This window comes from Cicer arietinum, chromosome 6 (genome assembly GCF_000331145.2).
Source record: "Cicer arietinum cultivar CDC Frontier isolate Library 1 chromosome 6, Cicar.CDCFrontier_v2.0, whole genome shotgun sequence".
Classification (NCBI taxonomy): Eukaryota; Viridiplantae; Streptophyta; class Magnoliopsida; order Fabales; family Fabaceae; genus Cicer; species Cicer arietinum.
In genome coordinates this window covers 24,208,586-24,231,745 of record NC_021165.2, presented here as the reverse complement: position 1 = coordinate 24,231,745, position 23,160 = coordinate 24,208,586, and the positions used below count along the sequence as shown (strand labels likewise).

The following is a 23,160-nucleotide window of genomic DNA, read 5'->3' as shown; positions in this document are numbered from 1 at the left end:
ACTCAAAAAATAAAAATGTATGAAAACTTTTTTGTTCCAGAAAGAAAGGAAGAAAAATGTAAAACTAGATGCTCATACTGTAAAATATTTGGACATCTGGAATTTGCTTGCTATTTTAGAAAAAAAGATGAAAAGATTAAAGGCAAAAAGTTTATTAAAAGAGAAGATCGTTTTGCTAAACCAGTGCTGAAAAATCTGTAAAAAGGAGAACATTCTTCAAGCTGCTTCCAAAATGGAGAACGTTCCGAAATAAGAGCTGAACTTCCTTTTGAAACCCATATTATAAAATCAATTCCAAGATCAACATTTAAATGTTCACATTGTCTCAAAACTAGTCATGAGAAATCAATGTGCTATCTTAAGAAGAAAGAAATCTTCAAAACTAACTCTCAAGGACCCAAAATAAAGTGGGTACCTAAGGTTGAGATAACATCTTATGCAGGTTGAATTTCTATATATAAAGAGAAAGCCTTGGTTCTTGGACAGTGGCTGTTCAAGACACGTGACAGGAAATAAAAACTGCTTTATGACATTCATCACGAAGGATGGAGAATCAGTCACCTTTGGAAACAACAATCAAGCTCAGATTAAAGGTAAAGAACTATTGGTAAGACAAACTCTGATCAGATAACTGATGTTCAATATGTTGAAGGCTTAAAGCACAATCTTTTAAGCATAAGTCAACTATGTGACAATGGCTGTGAAGTTATCTTCAAACCAAAGGTATGTGAAATCAGAAAAACTGAAACTATGGAAATTCTGTTTTCTGGAAATAGAAAGAAAAAGTTATATGTCTAATACCTTGAAGAACTACCTGATGAATCCTATTTTATGTCAATCAATTAAGATAAATGGATATGACATAAAAGAGTTGGACATATAAGTATGAAAACAATTTCAAAAATCTCAAAGTTAGATCTTGTTAGACGATTACCCAAACTCAATTTTGATAAAGATAAAATATGTGAAACGTGTGCAAAAGGAAAGCAAGTCAAGAGTAGTTTTTATTCAAAATATTTTGTAACCACAAACAAAACTCTTGAACTACTTAACATGGATCTGTTTGGGCCAATCAAAACAACAAGTTTAAGAGGAATGAAATATGGTTTTGTTATTGTTGACGATTTCTCAAGATTCACTTGGGTATTATTTTTAAAACAAAAAGATGATGCATTTGATGCATTTAAAATATTTTGCAAAAAGGTAAAAAATGAAAAAGAATCCAACATCATTTCTGTAAGAAATGATCATGGAGGAGAATTCATAAATGCTTCTTTTAAACCCTTCTTTGATGAACTTGGTATTTCTCACAATCTATCATGTGCAAGAACTCCACAACAAAATGGAGTTGTTGAACGGAAATATAGAACATTACACGAAATGACAAGAACAATCTTGGAAGAGTCTAATGTTGAAAGGTATTTTAGGGCTGAAGCCGTTAACACTTCGTGTTATATCATAAACCGTGTATCTATAAGAAAAATCATCAACAAAACCCCATATGAAATCTGGAAAAATAGAAAACCAAACATTTCTTACTTTCACATTTTTGGTTGTTACTGTTATATTCTGAACAACAAAGATGTCATTGGAAAATTTGATGCAAAATCAGATAAAACAATCTTTATTGGTTACTCAACTGATTCTAAAGGCTATAGAGTATTTAATCTAAGAACTAAAGTTGTAGAAATTAGTATGCACATATTATTTGATGAGTTTGATGACTTGGATATAAGTAAAAAGGGTGAGGAGGAAGAAATTCAAATTAGCTTATAATAGCAAGACAGTCTGCAGGAAACAAAGATTGATAAACAATCTCCGTTTCATTTTCCATCAAAAAGCTGGAAAACTATTGAAAATCATCATCAAACTCAAATCATTGGAGACGCGATTGACGGGATTCGAACAAGAAAATAATTCAAAAATAATGAAAACAACATGACAAACATATCTCATATTGAACCAAATACAATTAAAGAAGCCATAATTGATCAATCTTGGATTGAGGCCATGAAGGAAGAACTGTTGCAGTTTGAGAAAAACGAAGTTTGGACCTTTGTACCTGATCCACTAGATCAAACAATCATTGGTACACGATGGGTTTTCATAAATAAACTAGATGAAGAAGGGAAAGTTATAAGGAACAAAGCAAGATTGGTTGCTCAAGGCTACAATCAATAAGAAGGTATAGATTACGATGAAACTTTTGCTCTAGTTGCAAGGTTAGAAGCTATTCATATACTCCTTGCATATGCATCCCATAAGCTTATTAAATTGTTTCAAATGGATGTTAAAAGTGAGTTTTTAAATGGATTCTTAAATAAACAAGTTTATGGGAAACAACCTCCAGGATTTAAAAATCAATCAAAACCAAATCATGTTTTCAAACTTACCAAAGCTCTATATGGTTTAAAATAAGCACCAAGAGCTTGGTATGAACGATTAAGTTCATTCTTAATTAAAAATAGATTTTCAAGAAGAAAAATTGACACCATATTATTTAAGAAAACGGAGAAGAATGATTTACTTATTGTTCAAGTATATGTTGATGATATCATTTTCGAATCAACAAATGAAAAAATGTGTGAAGGATTTTCAAAACTCATGTAAAGTGAAATTGAAATGAGCATAATGGAAGAATTAAGGTATTTTCTTGGATTACAAAGTAAACAATATGAAAACGGTATTTTCATTTGTCAAGAAAAATACATTAAAGATCTATTGGTCAAATACAAAATAAATTAATCAAAAATCATGTCTACTCCCATGCATCCATCCTCTTTGCTTTACTTAACTGCCAGTAGGCCTGATATAGTATTTGTTGTGGGACTATGCGCTCGATTTCAATCAGCACCAAAAGAAACTCATTTAACAGCAATAAAACGAATTTTTAGATATCTTGTTGGAACCACTAATCTTGGTCTTTGGTATAGAAAAGGTTCGCATTTTGATCTTATAACGTATCGTGATGTTGATTATGCTAGAGATAAAATCGAAAGAGAAAGCACAAGTGAAGCATGTCAGTTCTTAGGTGAAGCATTGATAAGCTGGTCTTGCAGAAAACAAAACACAATAGCTTTATCAACCATTGAAACTGAATATGTCTCAACAGCAAACTGTTGCTCACAAGTTCTTTGGATTAAAAATCAACTCGAAGACTTCTTCCACCACTCTATACATGTCCCCCCTCCTAATCTAGCTCAAGTTCCTCCACACCTATGAAACCCCCTAATACCAAAAAGAAGTTCTATGCGTGTGCAATCAAGCATTGGAACTTCAACTTTCTCCACCCTAAAACCACTATACTTCATCATCTCTGATTCTGAGACAAATGACTCATCTGATACTCCTCTTCACACAACTGCTACAGAGAAAGCAAAAACCCCAACACAATCAACTAAACCCATCACTCCATCAAAATCTTCATTCTCCTTCGAGCCTTCTCAATCAACTCCTCCACATCAAAAAAGGAGATTGATCAATGAAATCTTCTCCTCTCTATACAAACAATCTCAGTCTTCCTCTCAATCCAAAAAACCAACGCCAGATTTTATGAAAAGCATAACCACCATGACCATTGCACAATTCCTGGCTAGGAACAATCTCAGAAATCCCCAAAGAACGAAAACACATGCACCCAAACAGAACTTCAACTCCACTGAACCTGCCTCTCAAGAATATTCTCTGTTATCACAATGTTCCCTAGCCTTAACTCCAGAACATTCTCTACATCAAGAAAGTTCTCCAATTCATTTTCCCTCTCCTCCTCAAAATCAAGAACGTTTTCCTGCTCAACCACCCTCTTCTTCATATCATCAAGAACATTCTCTAATCCCATAAACTTCCTCAGTTCATACACATTCTACCTCACCAAAATCCAAACATTCTCCCACTCTAGAACGTTCTTCTTCATCCACATCTGAATCATCTCCTGAACCATCTGCACCCTCCAAAAAATCAAAACCAAACACACTTCCTCTTATTTCATCCAAAAACTCAAAAAAAAAAAAAATATCAAAGACAAATGGGATCAACGCCCTATTGGAATAGGAAGAGTTTATATGTTTGAAAAACTCATAGTCGATGGCAATGTTGTCCAGCATTATACTGATGCTCTAGGCTGGACCTCTTTTCTATAAACATTTGAGCATTACTATCGATATGTTGTTCGAACTTTCTACTGCAATGTCACAACCTTCTCCAATAAATCTGTCATTATATCCAACATTAAAGGAATCGAGATAAGGTTGACTCATGACATATTGGCCTCCATCCTCCAACTGCCTATAGAAGGACCTTCTATCTTTGGCAGCAAGTGGTACTCAACTTTGAACCTCAAAGAGACTGAAGTACTCTCTGATTTGTTTCTAGAAGGGTCTACTCGCTACCTCTCCACATGTCTCAAGCCTCTTCCAAAAGTATTCAACATCATGAGTCAACACACTCTCCTTCCTCACTGTGGAAGCTATGAGTATGTCTTTGCAAATGATGCTTTGATTATTTACCACCTCCTTAATTGTAAGCGCCTTAACCTTCCTCGTGTTATCATTCAACACATGATCTACGCTACCACTAAAGATTACAAGAAGAATATCGTTCCTTATGGAATGATATTAACTAAAATCTTTAGGCACTTTGACATTCCACTCTTCAATGAAAAATCCCTCATAAAAATCTCCAAATTTTCCACAATAAACCTCTCCCACATTCGCAAAATGTTCTCCGAATAGTCTACCACCACTACTTCTTCTTTTCCAACTTCACTGAAGAGAAAACGCTCGACAAGAAGAAGAACTGCCACCATACCAGTCCCCTTCTCACCTCAAACATTTGACCATTCAGAAGATGCAGTAACTGAAACTGCACAAGAATGTTCTCCACCAAACCGAGAACGTTCTCCAGAAAAAATCCCAAATTCATCAACCTTCTCCAATTTTCCTCAACCATCCACATTATCCTCCACATATTTCCTCTCATACTCCCAAATACTTCACTCTCCTCCTCATGACTTCGACACCTTACTACCCAATCATCATGTAAGTACCATGTCTTCACTCTTTGTTTCCCCATAAAAAACCAGCTCTTCCATCTTCAGAATTAGTCAATTTTTAATCTTTCCAATAAACCCATGGCCCATCAGTTCGACACTCAACACCATCTGACCCTTTACCCTCCATGACAACCTCATTTGCCACTATTCCATCTATCTCCTATTCCACCATTCCATCCAACACAGTTGTGGCTGCCACCTCTCAACCATCCACTCACCTCCATACTCCTCCTCGCATGGTTGAACCCTCCAATTCTGATATTATGGTTGTTCTTCAAACTATAATGGCACGCCAGCTTCAGTAGGATCAGGAGACCACTATGTTGAGAACATGGCTCACAAAACAACTAGCTCCCAAACTGGGAATCGCTCTTCCTCCACTTCATCCTATTCCCCCTCCTCCGTAAGTTCCTAACACAACAAAATCTTATTCTTCTAAAGGATCTTCTTCGTCACTCGCTTCTTAGGATCTCTATACTCCTTCCTTTTTGTATGACAAAGGTGGATAATTAAGATAGTTTTTATTTTGTTTATAGGAATCCCTATTATATCTAGGATTCTCTAATTATGCTAAAAGCAAACTGATGTATTTCATTTGAATTAATGTAAGAACATCTTATGTCAAAAATCTATGCATGTTTAAATTTATGTCAAAATCACCTTCTCCATTAATTGAGGGGGAGCTATTAAGCACTTCAAAATTGATATTAGAATCAGAATTAAAATCTAAATTAACATGTTTGTCATCATCAAAAAGCGGAAGATTGTTAAGACAAACTCTCAAATTAAAGTTTTGATGAAAATAAACAAAGGTTAATTAAGAATGTTAATTTAACTTGTGCTTTTGAGTGAATTAATTCAAAGATAGGAATCAAGCAAAAACAAAGAAATCAGATAAAAACTAAACAAATAAAAAAACAAGAATATTCTGGACAAAACGGAGAATGATCCCCAGGATCAAGACTGATCGTCACAGACTCAAGATCAATCAATCTCCACTATTTCAACGAAGTTTTTTCCTCTGAATTTTATACTAAGTTCATTAGTACATGAAAAGGAACAAGTATGATCCATTTCAGTCAAAGAAGGCTTTCGAATCATTAAGATAAAAGGTCTCGAATCAAGCTAGTGGAAATAGTCTGAATCTTCTTCAATCAAACTGTCAATAAAGTTTAATCAATCTTGATATGTACAAGACATCAAGAAGTCATCCAGAATGATCAAAATTGAACCTCCAGATTGATCATCAATCTTCAGAAAGTTCAAACTAACAAAACCAGATTCATAATCAATCTCCGTTTCTGCAGAAGTTCAGCATTGATCTTCTTATCTCTGCAGAAGTTGATCATCTTTCACCAAACCGTTTTGGACAGAATCAAGGCTCCAGATCGAAGATATAACATCAATAATTACATATGAAGCTTCGAGGATCAATAAACTCTAAGGCAATCTGATCAAGGACAATTGTAACTGCATCAAGTCAAACAAGATTAAAAATGTTCAAAGGCTAAAATATTTTTAATCATATATATTGATTTTGGTCAAAAATGACAAAGCACTACCAATAGCTCGTTTGACCGTTATTAAATGCTCTAAAACGCCTATAAAAGAAGGGTCAATGCTCAGGAAAAATGCAGAAGTTCAAGTGCTATTAAGTCTCATAAATAACTCACATACTTGAAATTCTCATTTTCACAAAGAAGAATCAGTTCTAAACATTAATATCGTACTGTGTTATTATTATTGAATTCTTTGTAAAGAATCGAATCTCAAACAAGAGTTGAGACATCTTAGATTCTAAACATCTCATCATTATTGTAAAACTCAAACTATAAGAGTTTAAGTATAGTTTGAATAGATTGTAACAAATCCTATCAAGATCGATAGGTGATTAATTTGCTTTCTAGGTGGAAAGAAATAGAGCTTGTAACAGATCATGTTGATCTAAGCTAGGTGCTGTAAAACCAAGAATATTCTTTGTTTTGAAACACTTAGTGGAAAATCTCACAATTGTGAACATTGGACGTAGCCCAAGTTGGGTGAACCAGGATACATCTTTGTGTGATATTCTTTCTTTTATCTCTTTATTTATTAAGCCTTATTGATTAACTGAGATAAATTAGAAGCTCAATTTGTGTTTCTAAGCTAATCAAGAACGTTCTTTGTTTTCTGGTAAAACCAAGAACGTTCTCCGTTTTCTGTTTTCTTAACCAATATCATTCTTGAGTTAAATATGTAGATTTTTTCAAGAATTTTTTAATAGATACATTTACAATTCAAACCCCCATTCCTTGTAAATCGATATTACTACTTCTAAATCATGGATTCTAGCCCTCTTCATCACAAGTTTATGAATATTTTCCTACAATTTAGTTTGTGACTTATTTTTTATGACGTGTCATATTTACTAATAATGTATAATTGTATTTAATGAAACTATTTTTAAAACAACAAACGTTAGTAATATTTTTTTGTTAACACAAAAAATGTTAGTAAAATTTAGTACTATTATTATTATTAGTATTTTCTTGAAGGTGGAGATTAAATTCTCGATCGCCTTATTACTTCATTCCCTACCCCAACTACAAATTAACCTTATATTCTCTTAAATAATAAAAATTGTTAAATATTGAATTTTTCATTTAAAGTATCTAAATATAAATCTCATTACGTTGAAATCACTTTTAATTAAAATTAATTTCATTAAATCAATTTTAGTTGTCACATAACCAATTAAACACACTTAAATCTTCACCAACTTATAATCTAATTTAACCATTTAAACTTTTAGGAAAGGGTAAAATAGATTTCTGAATTTTCAACTTGTTGCGTTAGTTTTAAGTTCAATTACAATTTATTTGGTTTTAACCCTTTGTTCATTGAGAAAACGAGTTTTAGTAATTCAAAATTTGATTGACGATAAAAGAAATTTTTCCAAATAATAATTTCGTAGAAATTTAAGATTATATTAATTATTGTGTTCTCCAAGTTTTCTCTAACAATTTATTATAGAGATATAAATTTGTGAAATGAGATAATACTTCATCAAGAGTATAATAGAAAAACAAAAAATAATTTTATCAAAAATAAAAATATTTATTGATTTATTGACATGTGTAAAAAAGTTAAAATGGTAATTAAAAAGGAACGTATGGACGAAGTTATACACTAAAATAACATCATGGTGATCGATGAGATATAATTTAGTATATATTAAAAATAGACTAACAATACTAAAAACAAAAATGTAAAGTTATTTTAAGCAACAAATAAAAAAAAAAGGTTATACTAAATTATATACATTGTGTTGTCTCCGTGTTTTGTGATTGTTTTAGGAAATATAGCTAAATTTCACCTCATTTGACCTAATCAACGTCTAATTTGTGTAAACACCTTCCTTTCTTTTTGAATAAATAATTATAAACTCTTCAAGCTAACAAAGTATTTTTTCCATCCTTTTTCAATAAATAACTACAAACTCTTCAAACTAACACATTATTTTTATCAATGTAAACAAAACAAAAGAGTCGACACCTTCTTCAAACAACTTTGAAGAAGGATTCCAATAGTTTCTACGATCTTGTTTCCATTCTCCACTTCGATTTTAATTGTTGTTCACTAATTTCAAATAGTTTTATAATATACTTGCAAAACAGAAATACCTTCATTGACTCAATATTATGGCCGAAAACGATACAAATAAAGGAAGGAGAATCGCCATAATTGGCGTATCTACCGTGTTATTGGTGGCTATGGTTGTTGCTGTCACCGTTGGCACATATCGCAATCAAAATGGTTATGATGATAATATAGAAGACACCAAAAAGAACCATGTTGCTTCTACTATGAAAGCAGTTCAAACAATTTGTCATCCCACTGATTACAAGAAGGAATGTGAGGAAACCCTCATAGCAGAGGCTGAGGCTGACAATGTCACTGATCCAAAAGAACTTATCAAAATAGCATTTAATGTTACCATGAAAAGAATTGGTGATAAAATTAAGGAAACCGATCTCTTGCACGAGGTTGAGAAAGATCCTAGATCAAAGGATGCACTTGATACATGCAAACAACTTATGGATCTTTCAATCGACGAATTCACTAGGTCACTTGATGGAATTAATGAGTTTGATCTACAAAATATTGACAAAATCCTTATGAATCTGAAGGTTTGGCTTAACGGTGCTGTTACATATATGGATACATGTTTGGATGGATTTGAAAACACCACTAGTGAAGCTGGTACAAAGATGAAAGAGTTATTAACATCAAGCATACACATGAGTAGCAATGCTCTTGCCATTATTTCAGATTTTGCCGACACGGTCTCGGATTGGAATGCCACAAATATTCTTAGACGCCACCTTCTTCATGATTCTGAGACTCCTTCTTCGGTTGATCATCATAAACAGCACAATGCTATGAAAAATGTATTCAAACACAAGCCTAATGTTACTGTCGCCTTAGATGGCAGTGGTGATTTTAAGAGCATCAATGAGGCATTGACGCGGGTACCTGAGAAGAGCAAAAAACCATTTGTGATATACATTAAGGAAGGTGTTTACCCAGAGTATGTTGAAGTTACCAAACATATGACGCACGTTGTGTTTGTTGGTGACGGTGGGAAGAAGACAATAATCACTGGCAACAAAAACTTTATTGATGGCGTTAACACCTATAGAACCGCCTCTGTTGGTATGTCTATTTTCATACATATGCTTACTAACTTTTTTGTCTTTTAATTTCCTTCCAATTTATAATCTTGATAATCTTAAGTTAGTTAATTCTTATATGGTAATAAAAAAAATGAGTACTTTATAGAGATTTTGATGTATGAATTATAAACTAATGAGTAGTTTATGAATATGGTTGCAGCTATTCAAGGAGATCACTTTGTGGCCATTAACATGGGATTTGAGAACTCAGCAGGCCCACATAAACATCAAGCAGTGGCACTAAGGGTTCAAGGAGATAAGACAATATTCTTCAATTGCTCAATGGATGGATATCAAGACACACTTTATGTACACACTATGCGTCAATTTTACCGTGATTGCACCATTTCAGGTACCATTGACTTTGTCTTTGGTAATGCCCTAGCTGTTTTCCAAAACTGTAAATTTGTTGTCAGAAAGCCAATGTCAAACCAACAATGCATTGTGACCGCACAAGGAAGGAAGGAAAGATTCCAACCATCAGCAATAGTCATCCAAGGAGGTTCCATTGTATCTGATCCTGAGTTCTACCCAGTGAGGTTTGACAACAAGGCATACCTCGCCCGTCCATGGAAGAACTTTTCTAGGACTATCATAATGGACGCTTTCATCGATGATTTGATTCATACTGATGGCTATTTGCCATGGCAAACAATAGAGGGACCTTCTGGCATGGACACTTGCTTCTATGCTGAGTACCATAATTTTGGCCCTGGTTCAGACAAATCAAAACGTGTAAATTGGGCAGGTATTTGGAACCTCAATGCAAAGGCTGCACATTGGTTTGCACCATCCAAATTCTTCCATGGTGGTGATTGGATTGAGGCAACTGGAATTCCTTTCTTTTCTGGTATTCCCGATCATCATAGGCACAAAGAGACTCTGCTTAAATGGTGATCTTGATGATGTGTTCTCAATATAATTGTCGATTTTCTCTATTATCGATGATTAACTGTAGAACTTTTGGAATAATTTGAAATATTTATTTAATGAGAGAAGAATTGAAGAACCATTCAAACACTTTTTTTTTTTCTAAATAAATTTTTGTGGAGTATTTTTTCTTTTTAAAAATAATGTGGAGTTCCTTTCATAACAATGGAGGATTTATTTTAATATGTATTAGTTTATTTTTATATATATTTGTTAATTTTGTTATTTTGTCGTTATGGTATAGAGTTCGATTGATGTTGAAGATATACGTACAATAATGTCTATTCCGAGCAACATCGCGAAGTAATATTGATTTTTCATTTTTATTTGTTATCCTTGAATATAACATATTTATATTATTTAGGAACTGTATTAATTTAAAAATATAAATAAAATATAGTATTTATAGACAAATATTTTACATGAAAAAACGTAAATAAATTTATACTTATCATATAGGCAATTTAAATAAAGATGTCGTACTTAATTAAAATTTTGGTACTTCATTGTTTTAAAGTTTTGATATAGTTTTATTTAGTAACTTTTTAATTTATAATTTGGTTTTTTCTAAGTGCACTTTATGTTCTTAATAAAATAAATTTTTTATAATTTACTTATTTTATTTAATTATAAAAATCTTCAAATAAATAGTCATTAAAATAATTATTTCTTTAAAATCATATGTTATTAACGAAATATTTTTACTTATATTTAATTAATTAAAAAGGTAAAATAAATAAATCTAATCTAATCTTCACGAGCAACTATGCCAGTTTTAATAAGTATCAAGCTAAAATCATTAAATTCTCTTCAGTATTTGACGAAATCAAACTAATTATCTGCTTAAAAAAAAATCAAAACTAATCTTAATCTTATTAATTAAGTGATTATACTATTTTCTTATTTAGTCGGTTATCACGAAAATAAGTGATTATGCAAATCTATGGAGAATTAAATAATATTTTTTTAATAATATTATAAACTTCTGCCAAGTGTAATAATTAATTAAAAAAAGAAGCTCAGTGTATTAATTATCATAAAAGAAACTTTAAATGAGGGTGAAATTTAAACAATAAATAAACATTACATGTAAATTTTTCAATAAAAAGGACCAAAAATTATCTTAATAATATGATCGGCGAAGTAGTACTCATATGGATGCCTCAAGATTTTTTATATAGTTATTATGAAATAGTAATCAAGTGAGAGATTATTAAAATATTTTAATTTTATTATATTTCATTGTCAATATTTAAGGTCAGTACGACAAATTTTGATTTCTAAAGTAACCTTTGAAAATGACAAAAAAATACAATATTACTTTCGGTATTATAAATTATTTACCGAAACTTTTTCTTAGGGATGACAAAAAAATCTACACCCACGGATATTCACCCAATTTCGTTTGATTTGGACGGAGAAAACCCGCTTTGATTGGGTGCGGGTGCGGATTTTTCCTGAAATTAAATTTTGGATGCGGGGACAGGTGCATGGGTGATGATATCCTCCTCGCACCCGCACCGCAAGTAATATTGTAGTAATTTTTGAATTTTCTATACATATACATATTAAATATGTTTAATATTTTTAAAAATATTAAAAATTATAATCTTATACCTATAGAAAATAATTTTTTGTTTTATTATTATCTAATAATAATGATTTTATTATATTAATTATAATAGATATGATTTTTAAGTTTATAATTTTATGTATATAAATGAGTGCGGGTGTGGGTGGGGAAACCTGAAACCCGTTGTGAGCGTGGACGGGGGTCTAAATTTTACACACGCTATGAAACGGGTGCAGGTGCGGGTTTTCCCCGATTAGTCGGGTGCGGCGGTGGAGGAGGCAAAATCCGCTCTCGACCCACCCCGTTGCCATGCCTACTTTTGCCAACAAATTTTTCAATACATTATTTATAGTATCGAAAATTTTGTGCTTTGAAATATTTGGTAGTTACTTTTTTCGACCAGAAATTTGTGCCGTGAAATTTCCTTTACGTATAATTATTTTTAAATAAAAGTAAATCAGGGAAAAAATATTAATGGTACCTATGGTGGTGTTTTTTCCATCCATACTTCAAACAAATAAAAAATAAAAAAAATAAAAAAAGAATACATACATACGGAAATTTTAAAATTTCTGATAGAATAAAGTAATTATCGGAAATTTTGTTGGCGAAATTTCAAGTAAATAATTTATACTATCGGAAATTTTGTGCCTTGAAATTTCTGGTAAATAAATTATGAAAAAGAAATTTTCGATAGTTATAAACTGTGTACTGAATTTTTGAAAGAAAAGTGTAACTTACGGGAAATTTTGGAGTAATTTTCTTTTCATTAATTGAATGAAAATTCTAGGGATAAAATTGGATTTTTAATATCTTGGGAGGGGGGTGTGAGTCGAATTTAAGGGGTATGAAATCCAATTTTCTTGTGTTGACCATGTTATTATGCGGGTATATATCTTTATTTTAATTGTTTTAGTTTTTTATTAATTAATTAGGAAACCAATTTATGATTTACAATATTTTGAAACAGGACACCACTAGTGACAGTTCATAAGTCGAATTTAAGGGGTACGAAATCCAATTTTCTTGCGTTGGCCATATCATTATGCGGGTATATATCTTTATTTTAATTGTTTTAGTTTTTTATTAATTAATTAGGAAACCAATTTATGATTTACATTATTTTGAAACAGGACACCACTAGTAACATTTGTTCATAAGTCGAATTTAAGGGGTACGAAATCCAATTTTCTTGCGTTGGCCATATCTTTATGCAGGTATATATCTTTATTTTAATTGTTTTAGTTTTTTGCTAATCAATTAGGAAACCAAATTGATTAATGATCAAATTAACTAATAAACAAGTTAGATAATTAATTAATTGATATGAACTCAAATATCAACAAATGTCACTAGTGGTCACTACAAGAAAACATTTGAATACCTACGGAAAATTAGCCACGGATCAGAATCCGTGGGTAAATTAGTTGTTACCCACGGAAAAACCGTGTGTATTGTTGTTTAAAATAATTTTTTTTTTAATTAATTACCACGGTAATTCCGTGGGTAAAATTAAAAAATTCGTGGGTAATGAAAAAAAAAATACAATCCTAACTTAAATTTTGCCAAAAATTTTCGTATTATTTTTCCTACGGCTTATCCGTAGGTAATGTCTATTTTTTATAAAAAATTTCTGTTTAATTTTTTAAAAAAGGTCCCTAATAGAAACTAAATTAATTTTAGTAGTGTTAACATAGGCTGCCTTCCAAAACCCAGAAATTTCTCAATACCCAGAAATTTCTCATACCCAGAAATTGTAAACCCAGAAATCGCCTTCTTCCCTAACCCCTTCATACCCAGAAATCGCCTTCTTCCCTAACCCCTTCATACCCAGAAATCGCCTTCTTCCCTAACCCCTTCATACCCAGAAATCGCCTTCTTGTCCGGATCGCCTTCTTCCCTCCCTTCTTCTTGTTCGAATCTCCCTTGTTCTTGTACGAATCGTATGAGAGCCCTTCTTCCCTCCCTTCTTCTTGTCTGAATCGTATGAGCCCTGAGCTCCTCCGCATCCCAAAGTCCGTCTCGTTCCTCCGCATCCCAAAGCTCGTCTCGTTCCTCCGCATCCCAAGTTCGAGCTGCTTCGCTTCGCTCCTTCTTCTTGTCCGAACCCTCCGCATCCATGCTTCGCTCCGCCGTGATGATCGCTATCTCTTAAGGTAAGTTATCTTCCTTTAATATCTTTTCATTTTCTGAAATCAATTTTTACTGAAATCAAGTCTTACTGAAAAAGCCCCAATTTGTATTGAAAACCCTAACTTGATTGCTGTTCATGTTCAATTAGGATAGTTAGGTACTGTGTTCATGTTTAACTGTTGATTTCTAGCATGTGTTAGTTCTTGTTCCATCTCGATCTCCATCATATATTTTTTAGAAAATCTGAATTTGAGGTTGTTTTGATTATTACGTTTACTAGCTGCTATCTGATTCTTCCATATTCAAACTATGTTTCATTAATGGAAGATGAATGCAACGTGTATTGTGATTTTTCACTGCTATCTGATATTGAATTACTTGCTGTTTTTGTTACAATCAAGTGAAGTGAGTTGTTATAGGGTTTAAGTTAGAGTTGCTCATAGCTTTAGAAAAGTTAGTTGCAGTTTTCTGTTATGGCAGTTAGTTGCAGTTTTCTGTTATTTAAGTGAGTTGAAGAGATCATAGCTTTAGAAAAGTTAGTTGCAGTTTTCTGTTATGGCAGTTAGTTGCAGTTTTCTGTTATTTAAGTGAGTTGAAGAGATCATAGCTTTAGAAAAGTTAGTTGCAGTTTTCTGTTATGGCAGTTTTTTCACTTGAACTTTTAATTTGAAATTGGAAACAATGAAAGGTAATGAAGTTGTTAATGTTGAGTGCGTTACATCAAATAAGGCATATGATACACTTAATACAGCAAATCAAAGGAGCATTGAATAAATTTCAACCTTTAATTTGGTCCATTATTTTCGGTGATGATGTGTGAAATTCTCTCCTTTTGATATATGAGTCTATATTAGGATTAATTGTTGGTAAAGCTACGTTGCATGACTTGCTACTGTGTCATATTATAAGGTGTATCTACCTATTTTAGAATGTTGCCACTTTTCAACACTTATAATTGCAATATATAGGTACAACTATGGATTACTAATTTAAGCTCCTTAATTAGCTTGCTGAGACAGGTTAAGCTGCAATTAACTTCACAAAAAACAGCTGTGATTTTTTTACTATTATACTCGCATCTTCAAGTTAGTATTGTTTCTTGATGCTTATTGTTGTAATTTGTTTATGATAAAAATTGTTATTTGTGATTAAATTGAGTACATATATTATTTGTTAGAATGGATGCCGGGAGACAAACTTAGTCAAATCTTCTTGTAAATAATTTATATCTTCTTGTGATAAATCTTGATCAAATCTTCTTGTAAATAATTTATATCTTCTTGTGATAAATCTTGATCAAATCTTCTTGTAAATAATTTATATCTTCTTGTGATAAATCTTGATCAAATCTTCTTGTAAATAATTTATATCTTCTTGTGATAAATCTTGATCAAATCTTCTTGTAAATAATTTATATCTTCTTGTGATAAATCTTGATCAAATCTTCTTGTAAATAATTTATATCTTCTTGTGATAAATCTTGATCAAATCTTCTTGTAAATAATTTATATCTTCTTGTGATAAATCTTGATCAAATCTTCTTGTAAATAATTTATATCTTCTTGTGATAAATCTTGATCAAATCTTCTTGTAAATAATTTATATCTTCTTGTGATAAATCTTGATCAAATCTTCTTGTAAATAATTTATATCTTCTTGTGATAAATCTTGATCAAATCTTCTTGTAAATAATTTATATCTTCTTGTGATAAATCTTGATCAAATCTTCTTGTAAATAATTTATATCTTCTTGTGATAAATCTTGATCAAATCTTCTTGTAAATAATTTATATCTTCTTGTGATAAATCTTGATCAAATCTTCTTGTAAATAATTTATATCTTCTTGTGATAAATCTTGATCAAATCTTCTTGTAAATAATTTATATCTTCTTGTGATAAATCTTGATCAAATCTTCTTGTAAATAATTTATATCTTCTTGTGATAAATCTTGATCAAATCTTCTTGTAAATAATTTATATCTTCTTGTGATAAATCTTGATCAAATCTTCTTGTAAATAATTTATATCTTCTTGTGATAAATCTTGATCAAATCTTCTTGTAAATAATTTATATCTTCTTGTGATAAATCTTGATCAAATCTTCTTGTAAATAATTTATATCTTCTTGTGATAAATCTTGATCAAATCTTCTTGTAAATAATTTATATCTTCTTGTGATAAATCTTGATCAAATCTTCTTGTAAATAATTTATATCTTCTTGTGATAAATCTTGATCAAATCTTCTTGTAAATAATTTATATCTTCTTGTGATAAATCTTGATCAAATCTTCTTGTAAATAATTTATATCTTCTTGTGATAAATCTTGATCAAATCTTCTTGTAAATAATTTATATCTTCTTGTGATAAATCTTGATCAAATCTTCTTGTAAATAATTTATATCTTCTTGTGATAAATCTTGATCAAATCTTCTTGTAAATAATTTATATCTTCTTGTGATAAATCTTGATCAAATCTTCTTGTAAATAATTTATATCTTCTTGTGATAAATCTTGATCAAATCTTCTTGTAAATAATTTATATCTTCTTGTGATAAATCTTGATCAAATCTTCTTGTAAATAATTTATATCTTCTTGTGATAAATCTTGATCAAATCTTCTTGTAAATAATTTATATCTTCTTGTGATAAATCTTGATCAAATCTTCTTGTAAATAATTTATATCTTCTTGTGATAAATCTTGATCAAATCTTCTTGTAAATAATTTATATCTTCTTGTGATAAATCTTGATCAAATCTTCTTGTAAATAATTTATATCTTCTTGTGATAAATCTTGATCAAATCTTCTTGTAAATAATTTATATCTTCTTGTGATAAATCTTGATCAAATCTTCTTGTAAATAATTTATATCTTCTTGTGATAAATCTTGATCAAATCTTCTTGTAAATAATTTATATCTTCTTGTGATAAATCTTGATCAAATCTTCTTGTAAATAATTTATATCTTCTTGTGATAAATCTTGATCAAATCTTCTTGTAAATAATTTATATCTTCTTGTGATAAATCTTGATCAAATCTTCTTGTAAATAATTTATATCTTCTTGTGATAAATCTTGATCAAATCTTCTTGTAAATAATTTATATCTTCTTGTGATAAATCTTGATCAAATCTTCTTGTAAATAATTTATATCTTCTTGTGATAAATCTTGATCAAATCTTCTTGTAAATAATTTATATCTTCTTGTGATAAATCTTGATCAAATCTTCTTGTAAATAATTTATATCTTCTTGTGATAAATCTTGATCAAATCTTCTTGTAAATAGTTCATATCTTCTTGTGATAAATCTTGATCAAATCTTCTTGTAAATAGTTCATATCTTCTTGTGATAAATCTTGATCAAATCTTCTTGTAAATAGTTCATATCTTCTTATAGATTAATTTTGATCAAATCTTCTTGTAAATAATTTATATCTTCTTGTGATAAATCTTGATCAAATCTTCTTGTAAATAATTTATATCTTCTTGTGATAAATCTTGATCAAATCTTCTTGTAAATAGTTCATATCTTCTTATAGATTAATTTTGATCAAATCTTCTTGTAAATAATTCATATCTTCTTGTGATAAATCTTAATAAAATATTCTTGTAAATAATTTATATCGCCTTGTTGATAAGATCTTTATGATATCTTTTTCAAATCTTGATCATATCTTCTTTTCAATTTGGTCAAATATAAATCAGAATAAAGTCTTATTTTAGATTGTCTTCAAAAGTAAGAATATTTTTTCATACTCTTACTTGATTTGAGCGGGAATGCACTACAAGAAAACATTTGAATACCTACGGAAAATTAGCCACGGATCAGAATCCGTGGGTAAATTAGTTGTTACCCACGGAAAAACCGTGTGTATTGTTGTTTAAAATAAATTTTTTTTTAATTAATTACCACGGTAATTCCGTGGGTAAAATTAAAAAATTTGTGGGTAATGAAAAAAAAAATACAATCCTAACTTAAATTTTGCCAAAAAGTTTCGTATTATTTTTTCCTACGGCTTATCCGTAGGTAATGTCTATTTTTTATAAAAAATTTCTGTTTAATTTTTTAAAAAAGGTCCCCAATAGAAACTAAATTAATTTTATTAATTTTAGTAGTGTTAACATAGACTGCCTTCCAAAACTCAGAAATTTCTCAATACCCAGAAATTTCTCATACCCAGAAATTGTACAAGGTAAACCCAGAAATCGCCTTCTTCCCTAACCCCTTCATACCCAGAAATCGTATGAGCCCTAACCCCTTCTTCTTGTCCGAATCGCCTTCTTCCCTCCCTTCTTCTTGTCCGAATCTCCCTTGTTCTTGTACGAATCGAATGAGAGCCCTTCTTCCCTCCCTTCTTCTTGTCCGAATCTCCCTTGTTCTTGTACGAATCGAATGAGAGCCCTTCTTCCCTCCCTTCTTCTTGTCCGAATCTCCCTTGTTCTTGTACGAATCGAATGAGAGCCCTTCTTCCCTCCCTTCTTCTTGTCCGAATCGTATGAGCCCTAAGCTCCTCCGCATCCCAAAGTCCGTCTCGTTCCTCCGCATCCCAAAGCCCGTCTCGTTCCTCCGCATCCCAAGTTCGAGCTGCTTCGCTTCGCTCCTTCTTCTTGTCCGAACCCTCCGCATCCCTGCTTCGCTCCGCCGTGATGATCGCTATCTCTTAAGGTAAGTTATCTTCCTTTAATATCTTTTCATTTTCTGAAATCAATTTTTACTGAAATCAAGTCTTACTGAAAAAGCCCCAATTTGTATTGAAAACCCTAACTTGATTGCTGTTCATGTTCAATTAGGATAGTTAGGTACTGTGTTCATGTTTAACTGTTGATTTCTAGCATGTGTTAGTTCTTGTTCCATCTCGATCTCCATCATATATTTTTTAGAAAATCTGAATTTGAGGTTGTTTTGATTATTACGTTTACTAGCTGCTATCTGATTCTTCCATATTCAAACTATGTTTCATTAATGGAAGATGAATGCAACGTGTATTGTGATTTTTCACTGCTATCTGATATTGAATTACTTGCTGTTTTTGTTACAATCAAGTGAAGTGAGTTGTTATAGGGTTTAAGTTAGAGTTGCTCATAGCTTTAGAAAAGTTAGTTGCAGTTTTCTGTTATGGCAGTTAGTTGCAGTTTTCTGTTAATTAGGATATTAGGTTGTTGTTCATGTTCAATCTCTGTTTACTGCTGAACCAATCTCTGTTACTTGGTTGTTGTTCATGTTTACAATCTCTGAACCAATCTCTGTTGCATTATCTGTTCATGTTACTTAATAGTGTATATATTTGTTTAAATTGCTATTAGGTGACTAATTTTGTATTTTCATTTATGTTTTTGTTACAATCAAGTGAAGTGAGTTGTTATAGGGTTTAAGTTAGAGTTGTCTAAGTACATGCATGTTCTGAGCAAACATATAAAAGGTCATAAAACTGTTTGCAAGGAGTTAGGAATCGGAAAAGCTGAATTATGCCAAATCATAAAGGATGATCCACTAGAGTTTATTAGATTGGCTTCAAAACCGGAACAGAAGGGGACTAGAAGGGACTACTATGATGACCCGCGTTGTTATTTGGAGAAAACAACTTTCTTGTTGAAATTGGGGTATCTTGAGAACTCTGAGGAGATGGAAGAAGCGGTGAAGGTGTTTAAAGGGAGAGGTGATCAGTTACAAGAGAGATTCGATTGCCTGGTAGAAGCTGGTTTGGATTATAACAGAGTGGTTGAAATGATAAAGCGAGTTCCTGTGATTCTAAATCTGAAGAGAACTTTAATTCAAAAGAAGATTGATTTCTTAATAAATGTTTTAGGTTACCCAATAGAATGTCTTTTGGGATACCCGACATACTTTTGCCATGATTTGGACAAAATTACTGCAAGATTTTCAATGTATGAGTGGTTGAAGACGAGGAATGCAATAAATCCTGAGTTAAACTTGAGTAGCATAGTTTCATCTAATGAAAAACGGTTTGTAAAATACTTTGTGAATGTGCATCCTGAAGGTCCAGCCATTTGGCAAAGTATAACAAGTTTATCAAATAAAGATAAGAAATAACAGTTCTTTCTATTATATCAAGTTTTGTTGAGATTTGTCTATTTATCTTAATATATATGCCTTGCTAAACCTTGCATTTATTTTTAAAGATATGGAATGCTTTCAAATAAATAGGCTGTCTTTGTTGCATGCTTATTTTCTGTTGTTGATATTGTCTCTCCATTATTATTTTGTTCCAAGGTCTATACCTTGTTACACCAAGGTCATGGAAGTATTGGAAGCGGTTACAATACATCAACTTAGGTTATTTACTAATTTTTGTTTACTTTTCTTCATTTTGGAAATTAAACAAATTAAAATGCAGAGGGAAACATTTTACATTAGAAGATGTCTGATAAATCCAGTCAGGAAAGCTGTTATTGAATTGTTTTCATTTTGTAATGCTTGTAGAATGGGATTCTTGAGCCTGTGAGAGGTAGACTCAAAGGTAATGATAAAATATTATCATTACAATTTCATTTGAGACTTGCTTTAATTAGAGGTTTATAGTGTTCTTACAGTAGAATGAAACTACTGCTCAGACCATATTATGTACCTCACATCATACAACTTTTCCTGTAATGATTTCATTAATTTTGATGATTAAGTTCTTTTGAATGTTAGTATTCTTTCCGTTGACTATATATTTTATTTATGAAATTGCAGATTATCTTATTGACTAAAATACAGTTTATTATTAATATCTAGTATATTGATATATTGAATGCGACTTTCAAACAAAGAATAAAAATTAAGATGGTTGAATGAAATATAGTTAATATAGTAGAATAGGAGCTGGACTTGCTTATGAAGTGCAGGAGCAAGTGAAAATAAATAAATGTATGAGACGGTTTCTGGTGGGATCAGCTCTAATAAATAATTTGTATGGTATTGAAGTTACATTATCTAAGCTTATGATCTTACTCGAAAACTTGGCAGTAGTTGACACGGTGCATTTTTAATTATTTTCCTCTTCTTTCATGCCACTAGTAAGGTGAGTGTTATCTGTTTGGGTCTTGTAATCAATTTATATTGTCATGCTTTACTGTTCTATGACAGAGACTGCTCCCAAGGGGGTTTTATTTTTTGTATGTGTTACTGATCTTATTCTTATGGTTTTAGCCTCTCTAAAGAGTGGCAGAGTTATGAATATTGATTGGACAATTAATAATTAGTTATAACAATTTTGTTATTTGTTGTATAAATGCAAGTATTTTTATTACAAAATCAACCCTTGGTTAGATTTGTAACTGTGCACTTTACTCTCTACTCTCTAGAGTAGTAAACCCTGCAGTTGAAGGAGCCCAGCCAAATCCTATTCTTGTCAGTTGTTTTTGTGGAGATTTTCTTATGTCACCTAGGAAGCATTGTCATTTTGCTGCTATTTTGTTCCTTAATATCTTATTTTCAATTTGCAGCTTGAGTATTTGGATGGGGAGCTTCTCTATTCAGGGATTGTGCTTTTTATCAAATTTATTTATGGAAGTATTTGCTTCCAGAAAAGTTCATGGATTCGATGTTTTGGACGAGAGGCGCGGGAGGAGCTAAGGAAAGCAGAGCAACGTCGACAAGAGGATGAGCAACGCACTAAAGAGCTCCAGATACAGCTAGCAACATTGGCAAAAAGTGTTGCTTCCATACAGGCTGAGTCATCCCGTCGTCGTCGTCATCCAGATTATGACGAGGATGAGTCTAACGATGATGACGGCGATGAGTAGTACTTATTTCATTGTTAGTTTCGTATAGTAGTACTTTGAAACTTATGGTAGTGACAATATGTATTTTGGTTATGTGTATTTTGAAATTTATGGTAGTGACAATGTGTAAGTTATGGTAGTGAGAATGTGTATTTTGAAACTAATGGTAGTGCAAGTTGCCCTTATTTTGAAATTTGTGACAGTCAGGAGGTGTAATTTGAAAATACTATTTAACATAATATTTCACTTTGTTTTGACAATGATGTTTAATATGCTTACAATTAATTTTAAATATATATTCAAAAATACAGGAAACCGTAAAAAAACAAAAATAGAATTAAAATCATTTTTTCATTACCCACGGACAATTCATGGATAAAATTATCAATATTAAATATAAAATAATAGACTTGTCACGGATGATCCGTGGGTAACGTAACCTACGGCTTTTCCGTCGATAACTATCTACTATTTTACCTACGGCAAATCTATGGGTAACGTTACCCATGGAGACTCAGTGGGTCATATTACCCACGGACAATCTCTAGGTAAGTGTGTCCCACAGCTTGTCCGTTGGTAAATATTTTCCTACGAGCGATTTATCTACGAACTCGTGTCCGTGGGTAATCCGTAGGTAAATTTACGTTACCTATGGATAGTCCGTGGGTAAAGGTAAAATTTGCCGTAGGTAATAACAGTTTTTCTTGTAGTGGGTGGTCTATTTCAAAATAATATAAATCATAATTAGTCATTGCCCTATATATAAACTTTTATCTCTAATATCGGATATAATGCATATTACCTCTTTTTCCCATCTGAAGAGCATATATGTTATAAGGAGATCTAATGGAAGAGTCAACAAGTTTCATATTGTATCTAATAAAAATCAACAAATTTTCCATACCATTCAATTTTTGTACCTCCATTTCAAAATAAATAGTATGGCATGGAAAAATTGAGGTACCTCATTAGATATTAGATATATTGTAGGCTTACATGCATTTTTTAGACCTCAATTTCCAAATCT

General features: G+C 31.5%; 1 protein-coding gene across 1 annotated transcript; it reads left to right on the top strand.

Annotated features, from left to right (window-relative positions):
* Positions 1–8,500: 8,500 nt before the first annotated feature.
* On the top strand, positions 8,501–10,785 carry LOC101508337 (pectinesterase-like). Its single transcript, XM_004515463.4, has 2 exons — positions 8,501–9,745; positions 9,926–10,785. Exons 1-2 carry the CDS (start codon positions 8,731–8,733, stop codon positions 10,660–10,662), a joined length of 1,752 nt encoding a protein of 583 aa, XP_004515520.1. The 5' UTR covers positions 8,501–8,730; the 3' UTR covers positions 10,663–10,785.
* Positions 10,786–23,160: the final 12,375 nt, after the last annotated feature.